Source organism: Hyalella azteca, unplaced genomic scaffold (assembly GCF_000764305.2).
Source record: "Hyalella azteca isolate HAZT.00-mixed unplaced genomic scaffold, Hazt_2.0.2 contig6127, whole genome shotgun sequence".
Classification (NCBI taxonomy): Eukaryota; Metazoa; Arthropoda; class Malacostraca; order Amphipoda; family Hyalellidae; genus Hyalella; species Hyalella azteca.
In genome coordinates this window covers 930192-945861 of record NW_025936295.1, presented here as the reverse complement: position 1 = coordinate 945861, position 15670 = coordinate 930192, and the positions used below count along the sequence as shown (strand labels likewise).

At 38.7% G+C, this 15670-nt stretch overlaps 1 protein-coding gene across 1 annotated transcript in view; it reads left to right on the top strand.

The window, feature by feature from the left end:
- The window catches only part of LOC108669018 (paired box protein Pax-2-B), a 61217-nt gene that overhangs the window by 23868 nt on the left and 21679 nt on the right, over positions 1 to 15670 (top strand). Inside the window, exon 3 of the mRNA XM_047880746.1 lies at positions 8968 to 9165. Within this exon, the coding sequence (XP_047736702.1) occupies positions 8968 to 9165 (198 nt within the window). The remainder of the gene's footprint in view (positions 1 to 8967; positions 9166 to 15670) is intronic.

Below are 15670 nucleotides of genomic sequence, written 5' to 3'. Positions count from 1 at the left end.
TCCTCGATGTGCCTATAGTTCCTGGCGTGTGGACCTCAACCGAGTGATTTGGATGCACAAAAAAAAAATTGGTGTAGAAAATATTCCGTTATTCGATCGATTGTTCCCGGCAGTTATGCATGGGAATCCTAAAGCAGGAAATTCATTATCAGTTTTTTTATTAAATGAGTTGTGATTAATTATAAGTCTAGTGATGAATTATTATTATTTATTGAAACGCTGTCGCGACAGTTTTATTTCACGGTAATAATATGTCGCTAGAAAGTATACCTCAGATGAAGGCACTCAATAATCCATTTGGCCGCTATAGAAGAGAGTGAAAGGAAATTACTACAAGCAATATGACTAAGCCTGCATATATTTCTGAACCTAATTTATTTCCTTCCAAAACAAATATATTATGATACTGCATCAGCAACAGTAATCCCATAAACAAAATTAATATATGCATAAAATTAAGAAAAAACTCTCTATTTATTTAATTGAAGGCAAAAAATCATTCCGCTAGTTAAACATAAAGTGGTATGAGACGTGTGGAAGAAGTCAAAGATACAACTTAGCAAATAATTTAGTTAATGAGTGGTAAAAAAAGTAGCGCATTGTCACATCTTCAACTATAGAAGCAACGAGAAATTCTTCGTCGAATATTTTTTTAGTAAAAGGTTACAGAAAAACATATGCCTGGCTGCATCGTCACATTTACAGCATTAGGGGCCATAAAAAATTTCACAAAATTTAATATATCAAACGACCAAAAAAGCCAACCCAGTATATCACTCCTCACATCACTCCAGAACATCGTCAAGGAAGCCTTCGTATTTGCAACATTATTAGGTGCAGTAAAAATATCATTGTTCAACATTTGCTGCTGAAGAGCTGCGGGAAAAGCCATACTGGCCGCGACGATACAGCCACGTCTTCTAGCCACATTTTCTGGTCACATCTTCTAGCCACATCTTCTAGCCACTTCGTCTAGCCACATCGTCAAGCCACATCTTCTAGCCACATCCTCCAGCAAAATCTTCAAACCACATCCTCTGGCCACATCTTCTAGCCACATCCTCTAGCCACATCCTCTAGCAAAATCTCCTAGCCACATCTTCAAGCAACATCTTCTAGACACATCCTCTAGCAATATCTTCAAACAACATCCTCTAGCAAAATCTCCTAGCCACATCCTCTAGCCACTTCGTCTAGCAACATCTTCAAAACAAATCTTCTAGCCACATCTTCTAGCAATATCTTCAAACCACATCCTCTAGCAAAATCCTCTAGCCACATCCTCTAGCCACTTCGTCTAGCAAAATCTTCAAGCAACATCTGCTAGCCACATCTTCTAGCAATATCTTCAAACCACATCCTCTAGCAAAATCCTCTAGCCACATCCTCTAGCCACAATCCATCAGGCGTGTGCATCATACTCGGACGTTTAATCGCCTGATGGTCGCTTTTTCTCTTCCTTGGCCAAACCAAAAATGTTTTTGGATGCACGACGGCCGCGCGTTCTGCTCGAGTGCGGCGACCTGCTGGCAATATTGGTCCGCAGCGCATTTCCTTTAATCATGTTCTCTGTGGATAAATATCTTACGAGAATTTATAATAATCATGATCTAAAAAATATATCAAATAAGAGTAGATTTTCTCAATACATACAAAAGTATTGCGCTCAATGGATCTTCCAGTGTAAACTTGGATCAGAAAAAATTCGCACTATACAAAAATCGCTGAGCTCCAAACGATGAAAAAATAGCTGCATTTATTCTAGAGGAACTAAAATTTTTTAGCAAAGCTTGGAATTTTTAAGCTATATTGATTCTATTAACTGTGTATTGTAGGTTTATAATTCTTATAATTATAAGAATATAAGAATTATATAAGAAATAAGAAGAAGAAATAAGAAATTATAAGAATTATCAATTCACCAACACAGCATGAACGCATTTCCAACACACACAAAATACGTTGCTTACTACCGCTCCATTGCCCCGTGAAATAATGTAGTGATTTTGTTTCCATTTTCATGTAAGTGAGCATTGCTTTTTCCAGTAAACGAGCGTCTGATGTTAATGTCAATCTCGTGATCATAGCGCTGACATCTGTTGCCCTGTTAACAAAAAATCTCAGTGGTTAGCCGATGGTTGTGTCGTGGCGAAGGATTAATCATGTAGGTATGATTTTCGGATTAATGATCGCCATCATGGCAACGATTATATATTTACATTCTCATTCTAAAATTATTTTATCAAAGATCAGGTATATTTGATTCAATCACATCAAATGCTCAATTTTTTCCATTTGCATCTAATTTATTTTTATTTTCAATCGTCACTTGAAGTATATTTACAATTAGTTTAAAAACGTGATCAAATATTGTGATCACTAATCCTTGCAATAAATAAACATTCCTTCTCAATAGCAAAGGGCATAGAAAATAACTTAATAATAATAATTCTTTATTTTTCTGCAATATTCTAATAAACGTCGTCTAATAAACGTCAGATTTACGCTCGAGAATGATGGGTATCTGAATATATTAAGGTATCGCACCAACGAGGGCAGAGCAAGATAGTAAAATGCCCTATGAAGGTCCACGTGTAAAGTGCCAAGCACTGAACCGTGTGACGATTGATTCTCTAACACTGAAATGTGCAACATCAATAACATACATAACAGTCTGCAGACCACAAAAGTTGTGCAATTGTAAACAGTTCACCTGTAAATTGCACAAATGTATTGCGCAACAGAAATTTTTCAATTATAAACAACGCAACAACAAAGGTGACTATAATAAAATCCGCAACAGCAGAGCGCGTAATTATGAACTTCGCAACAAAGGTGGCTAGAACAGATTGCGCAACAACAGCAATTATAATTATATTTATAATTATAATTATAGTTATAACCAAAGCAAAATTAAAGTGCGCAACGAAGACGAGCACGAAAGCGACGAAGCACAAGGACGATGCGCACGTGTGACGTTGAAAAGGCTGAGCAGAAGTCTCGCCCCGACTGAGGGTTCCAATGACGTATAATTCCCCATTTGCATTGCAATTGGAAAGGAATGGAGCCATCTGGTGTAACTGGCCTTCTGGAAATTTATAACCATTAATGGATGCTCTTAGNTAATTCCCCATTTGCATTGCAATTGGAAAGGAATGGAGCCATCTGGTGTAACTGGCCTTCTGGAAATTTATAACCATTAATGGATGCTCTTAGTAATCGAGTCGCTTTTTAGGACCCTTTTAGTCGGGATAATTGGGGTGTCCTCGAACCGGCGAGGCCCTGAGCCTGTTTCCCTCACCGCATTGAACGCGCCTGTTTCCCTCACCAAATTGAACGCGTCTGTTTCCCTCCCACACTGAACGCGCCTGTTTCCCTCACCACATTGAACGCGCCTGTTTCCCTCCCACAAACATTGAACGCGCCTGTTTCCCTCACCACACTGAACGCGCTTGTTTCCCTCCCACACTGAACGCGCCTGTTTCCCTCACTACATTGAACGCGCCTGTTTCCATCACCGCACTACACGCGCCTGTTTCCATAACCGCACTGAACGCGGCTGTTTCCCTCACCACACTGAACGCGCCGGTTTCCTTCATCGCATTTCACTGAATTTCAGTTTCCAGATCAATTGAGCGTGTTTCATTCACCTCATTAGCTTGCAAGGCTGCTGAAGCTGACATATACGAAGATGCTTCACTGGCAACATGTCCTTATTATTCGTATAAATTTACAAACAACGATGAGAAGAAGCATCGTTAAGAGTGAAGAAATTTATCCTCCTCAATAAATTAAGGGTCACTTACAATTTCCCTGACATTAGCAACAGCAATTTCCCCTCACGCTCACAACTATATTTTGTGACATGAGCAAGAAATTAATATCATTTAAACCAGTTGAATGCATAGAGTAACTGCAATTATTAATTTCCGTTGATATTATGAAATAATATGAATAATAAAATTAATGTCTGACGGCTGTTATTTCCGTGGCTGACGGCAGGCATTAGAACTGCAATGGTCGTGGCTTACGGCCGACATTAGAGCCGATATGCCGCAGCTTACGGCCGACATTAGAGCCGTGATGCTGTGGCTGACGGCCGGCATTAGAGCCGTGATGGTCGTGACTGACGGCCGGCATTAGAGCCGCTATGCCGCAGCTGACGGCCGGCATTAGAGCCGTGATGGCCGTCATCTAGTTCGGATGGGGAGTTTAATCGATGAATTTTCCCGCTCACTGATCTTGTGATTAATTAGAAGACACCGCCCAAGAACTGATGGCGGATCTGCGGGGTTATGACAGTGTGAAACTAGCACCAGCTCTCGGCTCTTTGTGGCGCTTGTAGATGCCACATTGCCACATGCTGGCTAATTGTGTGGCAGCGTCTTGTGACGCGCGTGGATGCGGCATCACTATTGTGCAGCATGCTACAAGTATGCGCTTGCTAGGCATTTGCAGTGACAATACTATTGTCAAAGTGGCGATATTATTGGCGATTGCTGCCGAGAGCAGTGGGTGCTATAGGTGTCAACTGTGATAGATATCACTATAGCTAGTACGAATATTTAGTTGTCAGCTGTGATGGGTTTCACTTGCTAGTCGAAGATACGAATGTTTTTGCTGTAATGGCAATTTTTCTGTGTTGTTAGGCAGCGGCAGCAGCACATTTAGTGCCTGCCTTAGCGCCAGTTTTCGCCTAGTGAACCCTGAACAATATACAGTTTTTGAAGCTTTTATAAATTGCAAAGTAGTCTAAATACTAGCGAAAGATTCTTACAATACAACGAAAAATCCACTTAAAACACATTACAAATCCAACAAAAACTATTCTGTCTAACCAAGTGAAACACACTACAACTTCATCTATAATTTCACCTATAATTTAGTTCAACGCACTCAAAAAACTCAATACAAGACACGAATATCCCGGCCGATTGCGCGCGGGCGACCACACACAGCGCCGTTTCGCAAGCACCGTGACACGGAAAAAAAAACTCCGTATCTTTTGCCGTTATACGGGCAATAATTGTACCGTTTCTCTTTCAAGAAAGAATGAATCTTTGTGTAATTGAAAATAAAGTGGAATTGTGCTCTTTTTTTTGTCGTATTTGCTTTGTCGTCAATGAAATATTTATAATTTATAACAGTGGGAACATAATGTATTGCCATCTTCTTGAGGTCTATTCGATGCATTTACTCTATTCAAATTACACTATTCAGTTATAAATAGTACTAGTTCTCAGGGTTAATTTTACTCATTTTGCATTTTATCCTCTTAAAGCATTTAACAAGCGTCTGAAATTATTATGAATTTTCAATTATTTTAAGATATTTATGAACCAGATCCAACGTTCTCACTGATTAACTTTACAATTATTTTTGCGTCTCTAAATTGCAAAAAGAAGAAACAATTAATGTTGTGCAGAATAAGAGTATAGACTTCAATTAGGAAAAATTTATATATAGCTTCATTGGGAAAACTATATAGTCTTAATTGATTCTAACTGATCGATCATCTCAATATCTTGAAACTAACTGCCCGAACACTTGCAAAAATGACAGTTCAAACATCTTTGATACATAATTTTCCCATAGACCTTGAGAAGAGTTCAAGCATCTCAGATTATATTTCAATTGACTTGGAGAGGAACAGGTTGAAAATCTCAGATAAGCTTTCAGTCACTTTAGAAAAGAACAGTTCGGACATCTTAGATACTACCTAGCGAATACACCTAAAAGGGACTATTTTAGATTGGTTCTCATGAGAAGAACAGTTCAAACATCTTAGATACTACCCAGCGAATACGCCCTAAGAAGGGACTATTTTAGATACTCCGTATCTTTTGCCGTTATACGGGCAATAATTGTATCGTTTCTCTTTCATGAAAGAATGAATCTTTGTGTGATTGAAAATAAAGTGGAATTGTGCTCTTTTGTTATCGTATTTGCATTGTTGCCAATGAAATATTTATAATTTATAACAGTGGGGACATAATGTATTGCCATCTTTTTAAGGTCTATTCGATGAGTTTACCCTATTCAAGTTACACAGTTCGGTTATATGTAAATACAGTATTACTAGTTCTCAAGGTTGATTTTACTCTTCTTGCATTTTGTCCTCTTAAAACATTTAACGAGCGTCTGAAATAATTATGAATTTTCAATTATTTTAAGATATTTATGAACCAGATCCAACGTTGTCACTGATTAACTTTACAATTATTTTACGTCTCTAAATTGCAAAAAGAAGAAACAATATTGTGCAGAATAAGAGTATAGATTTCAATGAGGAAAAATTTATTTATAGCTTTATTGGGAAAACTATATATATATAGGCTTAATTGATTCTAACTGATCGATCATCTCAATATCTTGAAACTAACTGCCCGAACTCTTGCGAAAATGACAGTTCAAACAACTTTGATATATAATTTTCCAATAGACCCTGAGAAGAGTTCAAGCATCTCAGATTATATCTCAATCGAGAGGAATCGGAGAGGATTATATATATTATATCCCAAGATTATATCTCAATCGGAGAGGAACAGTTCGAAAATCACAGATAAGCTTTCAGTCACTTTAGAGAAGAACAGTTAAACATCTTAGATACTACCCAGCGAATACGCCCTAGAAAGGGACTATTTTAGATTCGTTCTCATGAGAAGAACGGTTCGAACATCTTAGATAAGTTCCCAATAGACTGCAGAACAATCCGATCTGTTCTTCGAGAGTACATTTGCCGCTTGAGCTCAGCCGTGGCGCTACTTTAGACGAGCTTCTAACTTCGCTGTTCTCCAGCTAGACCCGAAAATTTCAACTCAGTACTAAATGGATTGGTATCGGGGTACTTGGTTTGATATTTCCACGTTTTCGTGTATTGGAAAATTTGTCCATTTCTGCACTCAAGATTTTATAGTACTCAAGGCTATGGACCATTAATAAAAAATTCATATTTATTAAAAAATATTTAGGTTTTTCTTCTCTGAATACTCTTATTCCGGCCGAATCACTTTTGACAAAATTATGTTAGTTAAGCGCCTTTCTTAATCCAAGATATCCATCTAGATAATGTTCCCGGAGCTCAAATCTATACGACATATTAACATTTTGACCGATATACCTCCTTGTGTATATTATACGCCGCGTTTGATTCGCTCAATCCCAGTTTTCCTACGAAAATTCACACAAACTCCCCTGAAAACACCTGCTTACGTCCCAGCGAGTGTTCTAAATTGACCAGCGGAGCACCCGACTTGCGCCCTTAGCAAAGAGCGTCGTAAGGCCGGCGGTAGCGCGGATACGACCTCCCACTCTGATCCTGCCAGTTATACGGACTCAAGAGCTTGCTTACTTCCTAGTCACTTCTCCGGGTCAAAATTAAACGGCTTCGAAAAGTTTTGCTGTCTAATTCAAAAGCATTTTCAGTAGTAAGTAAGTTCATTTTCAGCAGTAAGTTTATTTAAAAGATTGGTTTGCACTTTATTTTGGTATTACGAGCAAAGTGAATTTTTTATGTCTGCCAACGTCTAAGTTCATCAGGGTCCGTGTTACTGAATCCGAATTAATTCATATTTGAAAATTTTTATAATTTTCTTTGAACCTATGTTCCAAATTTTTCCAGTTCCTTCGCTTTAAACAGAGCAATAGTTGTATTGCATATATTCGCTTATTGAAATGCGACGAAATTAAATAATAAATATGGATTACAATGCCCCACAGAATGTACGTTTGATATTGAAGGTATATTCTATAAGGAGGGATCTTTATCATAAGATCAGGAGACGAATGCCACATCATCCTCCTGGGCCTATATATACTTTCAAAAAAAGTTAAGAGATCGTAAGTTCTTCAGCCAATCATCGACGGCCTTTCAAGCAAAATCCACCAATCATGGACTAGAAACTAGAGCTTAAGTACTTACGTTCACTTAGCGAATTTTGAAAGTATGGCCCCTGATCCAGAAGTCAAATAAGAGCCTGGGTCCTTGACGCTTTGCGCATTCAGCAAACATCGCACATTCTGTTATTCATTCTATTTGATGTTGGCTTTGCGTTCTTTCTGTTACCGCGCTTGACGTGAGTCTGGCGTAGCACATTACCTTCACAGACTCCATTGTTGCGCTTTCCTTTAAAGTTGGGCTTCTGGGAGACGAAGCACTCGCGCTCTAACCCCCCAGGAGTGAGGCGGGAAATGACTCAAACCATGTGTTGCTCCCCATCTGCATAATCCAATCACAGCCCCCCTTGCTGCGATATAGGGAGGCTATGTGGCGGTCCCCCTGTACACCAACCTCTCCCCTGGCTTTAACATTAACTGCTTGTCCCTGTCTGGCGCACTCATCCAGCCTGACTGTTGTTGCCACAACGCTCGTCAAGCCTCTGGCATGACGCAGAACTGTAGCTCATTAAAAATTATTCGATTTATGCATCATATTTCAGAAAATTACATTCAGTTTTAATTTTTAATCATTCATTACTGTTAAGGACACAAAGGAAAAAGGTATTTTAGATCAAATTCTTCAAACTTTTTTTGACGTCTAACGAATTCGGAAAAAAATTGCTGGTGACTTATAAGTTTGAAAGGGATTTAAATTTGATTTTAACTATTTACATCATTTATGTTAAAACTCTGCCAAGGTAAATTGTGCAAAACTGAAATTGAAAAATTTTAGAGCTCCTTATTGAGGACGATCTTCATTTGAACTGCTTGATTGTATTCTCTCGTACATTCGTGCACTTTCTTGACATGTGAGCATGAATAAATGTAATTATTCCGAACATTACGTTAAAATTCCATTTGTTTTTGTCTTCGTTATTTCTACAGGTCAATGTTGTGATGTCCATTTATGAAGCAAAGAAACCTTTGGGGTTGATGGCCATCACAGCTACGAACTGACCAACTAACAACTAACGCACCTTTGCTTAATTTCTAATCACTGTCTTCATATTATCAAATATCTTTTTCCAGGTTTTACGAGACAGGTTCCATCAGGCCAGGTGTGATTGGCGGCTCTAAACCCAAAGTGGCTACTCCAAATGTCGTAGATGCAATTGCTGGATACAAAAAACAGAACCCTACGATGTTCGCGTGGGAGATCAGGGAACGACTTCTAGCCGACAACATATGCGACCAAGAGTCGGTTCCTTCAGTGTCTAGCATTAATAGGTGGGTTCTTATTTACATGTCTAACCTTTTATTCTTGTCGATCCTTCCTTAGATATTACGAAACGGGTAGCTACAAAGCCGGCGTCATTGGAGGATCCAAACCCAAAGTGGCGACTCCCATAGTTGTGGACGCTATAGCCAAATACAAAAGAGAGAATCCCACGATGTTTGCTTGGGAAATCCGCGACCGGCTCTTAGCAGAAGGCGTGTGTACGCAAGAAAATGTCCCTTCTGTATCATCCATTAACAGGTAATGCAAAATGTTACCGACCCACGTTCCGTTTTGCACGATCGCACCTCCTGCAAGAATTTCCGGCGGTCTCATCTCGAGACCCAATTTTCTGAGTTTGCTTCTGTAGAGTGCACGCGATTCGCTTCAGTGTGGCGCAGCGCACCCCTTAACACTTTGTCTACGGACTCATTATTCGCCGTCAGTTTTATTCTTATCGAAGAACCTGGTAACTAAAGTTACCGCCACTAGACAAAGGGTTAATACCCTGTAAATGATCATAGCCGCATTTCGGTTGTATTTAATGCGACCAACGGTTTGCTGCACATGAATTGCCTGTGCTTTCCGATTGGGTTCATCATCGATATTTGCTTGTAGACTTCAAGAATCCACCTTAGTTTGCACCACCGTCTTCTGCACCCTCACGTGATGTACACCCAAGCACTGCATTATTTTATGAAGGTTAATTTGTTTACAACTAATTTTAATTTGCTTTGTTCCTTCTTCTTAAAACTCGGTGATTCTTCCAAGGTAAGGAAATTTTTTAAAGCTTTGTTAGTGTGTTTAATTGTACTCCACCATTCCCCTAGAAATTTTTTCCTGCTGTTTTATTTTAATTTCCTCTTGATTATGCTAGTAAAATTCATAAGGCGCATGAATTCTGTACGCAACACCGTTCCTCCAGCGCTAAACAATGTCATGCTCGTATCGTTCGTATTCCCGTTGCTTTAAGTGCTTTATTTGTCTCCTGTTTGTTGAACTTCTAATGCCTAGGGCACAACTTCTAATGTAATTTATTTCTATTTATCCTGAGAGTCGAGAACCATACGTTTTTCGTAGACTGATCGATTGTTCAATATTTTAGCATCATCAGTGCTGATTTGTTTTTTTAACAATTTTATTTATGGAGTAGCGATACAGGCAGGTAACGTATTTTCAATGAACGGAAAATAATTTTCCTTGTTTGTTGCTTAAATTTTCATTTTAATTTACAATTGGGATGAACTAATGAATTCATGTTGTCTATCAACTACTCCATGGCAATACATTTATAATTGAATTACTAGTAAACTGTCTTAGAGGGCAGCTATATCAACGTTCAAATGAAATCCTCATAGACGCAGCATAGCATTACAATTTCAAATAACTCCAGAACTGTATATCAGGTTGCAATTTTATTGAAAATATTTATTTTCAATAATAATTTTATTGAAAATCAGGATATATTGCAAGATTAAAGCTCTAATACCATTTCGAGATACATTTATTCCGCTATTTATTCTCAAAATGTATCGTTATATAAACCAATCATAGGAAGATATGCCATACATTTCAAGGCCATCATATAATTAGGGATCGTCACAGTAATTGCTAACAATTCAGCTTTGTCATAAATAATATTAATTTAGTTGCTAATAATTCAGCTTACGCAGTAATAATAATATGATTGCTGACAACTCAACTTGAGCTCCCTAGTTTCTTGGGCTTACGCATCTATCGGCCAAGAACGCCAGCTTCTCCCTTGAGATCGACGCCATGCTTTTCTGTCCGCCAGAAAGACCATTCCACTTAATTTACAACCCCTTCCCCCAAGACAAAAACTTTCCTCCTGGGGCCATACTTTCAAAATTCGCTAAGTGAACGTAAGTACTTACGCTCTATTTTCTTGTCTATGATTGGTGGATTTGGCTTGAAAGGCCGTCAATGATTGGCTGATGAACTTACGATCTCGTAACTTTTTTTGAAAGTATTGGCCCTGGTCAAGAGTAGCCTCAGCTCCTTTGATAAGCATCTTACTACAATTTCATTTTATCTGCGTAGCTCATTGAAAATTATGATGGGGAAATATAGCTACAAGTGTGACTGAAGTTGTTTTGTCGCTGCATTTATGAGGATAGGCCGCTCCGTTAAGCGGATGTTTAGCATCTGAAAATAGTATTTGATTTACCCTCTTGCCCATGGAGGATAAGTTCTAATGAATATCCCATTCAAGGACAACTTTTAAAATTAAATAAGAATCTTTGTCTACAATACAAAGAAGTTTGCCAGAATATATAAAAAATTTGTCATACATCGTTTCCGGATTTTACAGCGATTGTTTCGTAAACGACCACATTTAGTGCACAGCTCCTACAAAGAGGCCCACCATCAGAGGACGCTCGGAACCTTAGGCGCAAAAGCTTTGTCAGCGGCAGAGCATCAATCTACAATGCAAAACAGACTCCGGCAAGCAGGAGCCTCCTGAGTTCTGACTTTCTATTAAGTATAAACAGGGCATTACGGAGTCCAAGGTGCCTCTTACGGCGCCCAGCCTGAATATTACGCCGTCTCATTTGCAGATTGGAACTGCGATTGTCTAGCTTGAGATTGCGCATGCATTTGGAGGACGACCAGCAATGTTGCTACTGACTTCTGTTTTGGAATTTCATGCCTTCACTTCTCGTTTGACGCGATGCAAGAACGTATCTTTGCTTAACTGTCTCTGAAAGTAACATTTTTCAGGATTGTTCTGAATTTTATTAAGCTGTTGCCTTTGCGCCTAACATATTTACAACGAAGCGTGGTAGAATCATTTCCCTTTAATTTTTCGGAATTTTTTTCTTTTTCGTTTTTGATTTGGAATTACTGAGCAAGCCTAACAGATTCCACGTACCCATCAAGATAACTCTTAATCATGATTTAAAAGAAACACAGAGCGTCTTTCCTGTAGTTTTAAGCAAGTAGGCCTGAGGAGCGGCATCGGTATGCGGGCGCCGCCCCACGCCGGCGAAGTCAATTTAAGTTTACGTGTTTGTTCACGCCGGAGTTTGTTACATCGCGAGACAAACTCGCATTCTCAGCTCCAATTTTGCGTCACTCTCGTCAAGTCCTGGCATCGAAATAAAGCGCAGTCGAGCAACAAATGTGGTGCTCTGATTTTTCGCTCTCCCAGAGACTCTGATGACAGATGAAGATCAAGTGGTGGAGGCCTCTAAATTAGCTCTGCCATCTTTGACTGGGAATCGTTTTGAGGTCCGAGAGCCCGGCTGTTGCTTATTGAAATGTTAAAGCCGAAAACGAATTGCGCTGCCATGTGCGAACAATCTTCAAAATGCCCTCGAAAATTGGCATAGATATTTCGAGCTTTTCCGTAAGCCCTTCCTAGTTTGGCTAACTTCGAAATTTGTGGTAAATTTATTTCCCGGGACTTTTTCAAATATCAGAAATAATTTTGAGTACTTGTGTGCTCGCTTTCCAACACAGAAATTGGCTCGAAGTGATAAGTGTAAATAATTGTATGATTATTTTCTTCCAAGAGAATCCTTTTATTATTCTAAGTTTCTCGATTGGATCTCTAGCTGTGTTATCATCACCCAGTGAATGAAAATTTTTTCCAGAGTTATCTTTTCAGCGTAAAATAATGCAATGATTTATAATCCGATGACGTCGTCGGTGACAGGGAGAAACGCAACTCAGGCATGATCGAGTAGCCCTTATGTTTGTGTACCATCGGGCGGGTTTCTATTTATCGCTTATGTTGCGAAGGAAGCGTCCCTTGTGTCGTAATATCAATAGAAATGTGAAGGCGTATTATGAAGCCAGCGCTCTCGATCGCGGGGGTAATCGAGCAGAAAGAAAGTAAGCGGTGAAGGGAACTACAAACTCCAGTCAAAGGGTGAGTCCTTTACTACCCTTGCACTGCTGATGTCGTTGCTGATATTACTGTTTGTGATGCGTATATGCTGATGTTCATGTTGCTGTAGTTGTCCTTCTACCGAAACTGGGGCGGTTGATTTCCTGCTAATGATGCTACTGATGCGCGTGCTGATATTTCTCTTTTTGACGTAGTCTTGTTGCGGAAACTTGTGCTGTTGTTTTTACTGCCGATGGTGATGCTGATCAAAAGGCTAATTTTCTGGTTGCAATTTTCGTTAATTTGTGATTATGTTGACGCGATATAGTTTCTAGTGTTCAATATTGTTGATGGTAAATCTGGTGGTCCGTCCAAGTGTCTACTGTTAACATGGCTATTATTGTTGGGATGTTGTTGCTCTAGTTTCCGTTTATGCTTTTCCATGAATTCTTGCTGTCTATTGCCGTTTTCCTAACGTTTTAAATTTTATATTTAATGTTTCCAAAACTCATATATTGATACCATTTCGATGATTTAGAATGGATTCAGAGGCGACTGTTGACAAGTCCTCCAGTCACAGTAGGTAAACTGTTGAACACAAAGACTTGCCACTTGCCGACGTTGGTTTCCATGCCACCAGCATCTGTGGTGTCCGCTTCCGCAGAAACTGCTTCTCCATTGTAACGATATGGACCAGGCTGACCATTGGCCATCAATGAACTGTCAATGAAATCCCATGTCAAATCCCGCTGAAATCCCGCCTAATCCCAGTTGTGCTGAAATAATTTGCCCACAGTCTTAGATAATTTTCTTCGCTTACCCGGATTTGCGTCTTTGGAGCAGGATTTGCGTCTTACCCGGATTTGCGTCTTTTCCTATAATATTTCCGCTAGCTAGAGACTAAATACAGAAAGCATTTTTAACTTAATTTTCAATACTCTACACTAATAAGTTAATTTAGGAAGACTCAATTTCAGCCTTTGCATAATTGTACCAGATTACGAAACGAAAATGTTGGAATATTTATTTTATTTGAATAGTTATAGCATATTTAATAACGGAAAAGTTTTAAAAATTAATTCCTGGTTCCTACATGTGTTTTATAACGAGTATTAAATGAACTTTTCGAGTAAGGAAACCGTTACGGAAAAGAACGTAGATTGTAGAAATAGAAATATGACATTTAAATGAAATCTCGATTAAGAACGACGGTAACTAACAAGATGTAGAAACAGTAATGTGAAATGAGAGAGAAATCTTAATTAAAAAGAAGAGTAAGTGAACGGAACGTAGATGCCATGAAATGAGATTTAAGTTAAATTTCGATTAATAACTTTCGCTACTGAACAGGATGTAAAAGCAGTGATATAGGATGAGGAGTAAACTCTTAATAGGACACACTAGGCAACAGGTGTGACAGAGGCATAGCTGTTAGCACAGCACAATACCCCTGTTAGTGTCGCACCATTGCCCTACTCCCTCTTCTTTTAGACCTCTTCGCCCAGCAATAATGAAGTCATCTACTGACTTCTTTCTATTCTAGAAGGCGCTTTTTTCAAATTTTAGGTTTAATTCTAGTTTGAACTCATAAATAAGTTAAAATCGCTCTCGAATTATAAAACTGCTGCAAATTGTGTTTTTTAAATTAGGAATGGAACAGCTTCATAAAAATGGCTTCCCTGCTTTATTGAACAAGTCATTGTCATGTTATTCAAGGTTGATCAGATTTAAAAATAATAAATTAAGTAGCCACCAAAACCAATGCCTTGAGCGTACTTTATACAAGTCCTGGTAACCTTAGCAATTTGTTAATCAATCTTGTTAGCTAATTTGTTTTATGATTTCACAGTTAACTGTGTTGTATGAACATGAAATTTAACTCATGCATTTACAATCTAATAAGACTGGCAAAATTCATGTTATTAATATTATTAAAACTGGCAAATAATATAAAAAACCGCGTCTGCAAGGAACTATCAAAAAGTTGTGCATGATAACTCTTAATAATAATTAACATGAATTGCATCTATCAGTTTTTAATTTTATTTTTGTAAAATAAAAGACTCAGCCGTGCCTAAAGCGAGTACTAAAGACCAGTGAGTGCGCTCACTGAGCACCACACAAGCCTGATGATCAGTGCGCCATATGTTCGATGTTCGGTCATTTGGCGTCGTGTTCAGTGAGGCATGCTGACTTACGTCACGGCCATGCATATTCTCCTCAACATTTTATTCATAACACATGCGCAATAAACAATGATTTCATTAAAATTTTACGAACCGTTTTTCAAATAACTTCCTAATAATTTATAATCTAACAATTAAATTCGCTAAATAAAATTTATTCTATTGTTTTAATTTAGATGCTGGAATTGATGTAACTCCTCTTCTATTACCTACCAATATCTTAGTCAAATAATATATTGACTTTGGTATTGAACGCTGCAGTGTCGTCTCGGTTAGTATGGATTATGGCAGTTGGTTTGGTTGGCAATGGAATGCCGGTTCACGGCAGTATCACGGCAGTATCACGGCAGTATCACGGCAGTTTATTTAACTGACTGGCGCTGCAGTGTCGCAGTTTTGGTGTATTTTGACAGTTTGTTTGGTTGGCAAGGGTTGCAGTGCCTGAACACGGCAGAATAACTGCAAGATACTGATCGG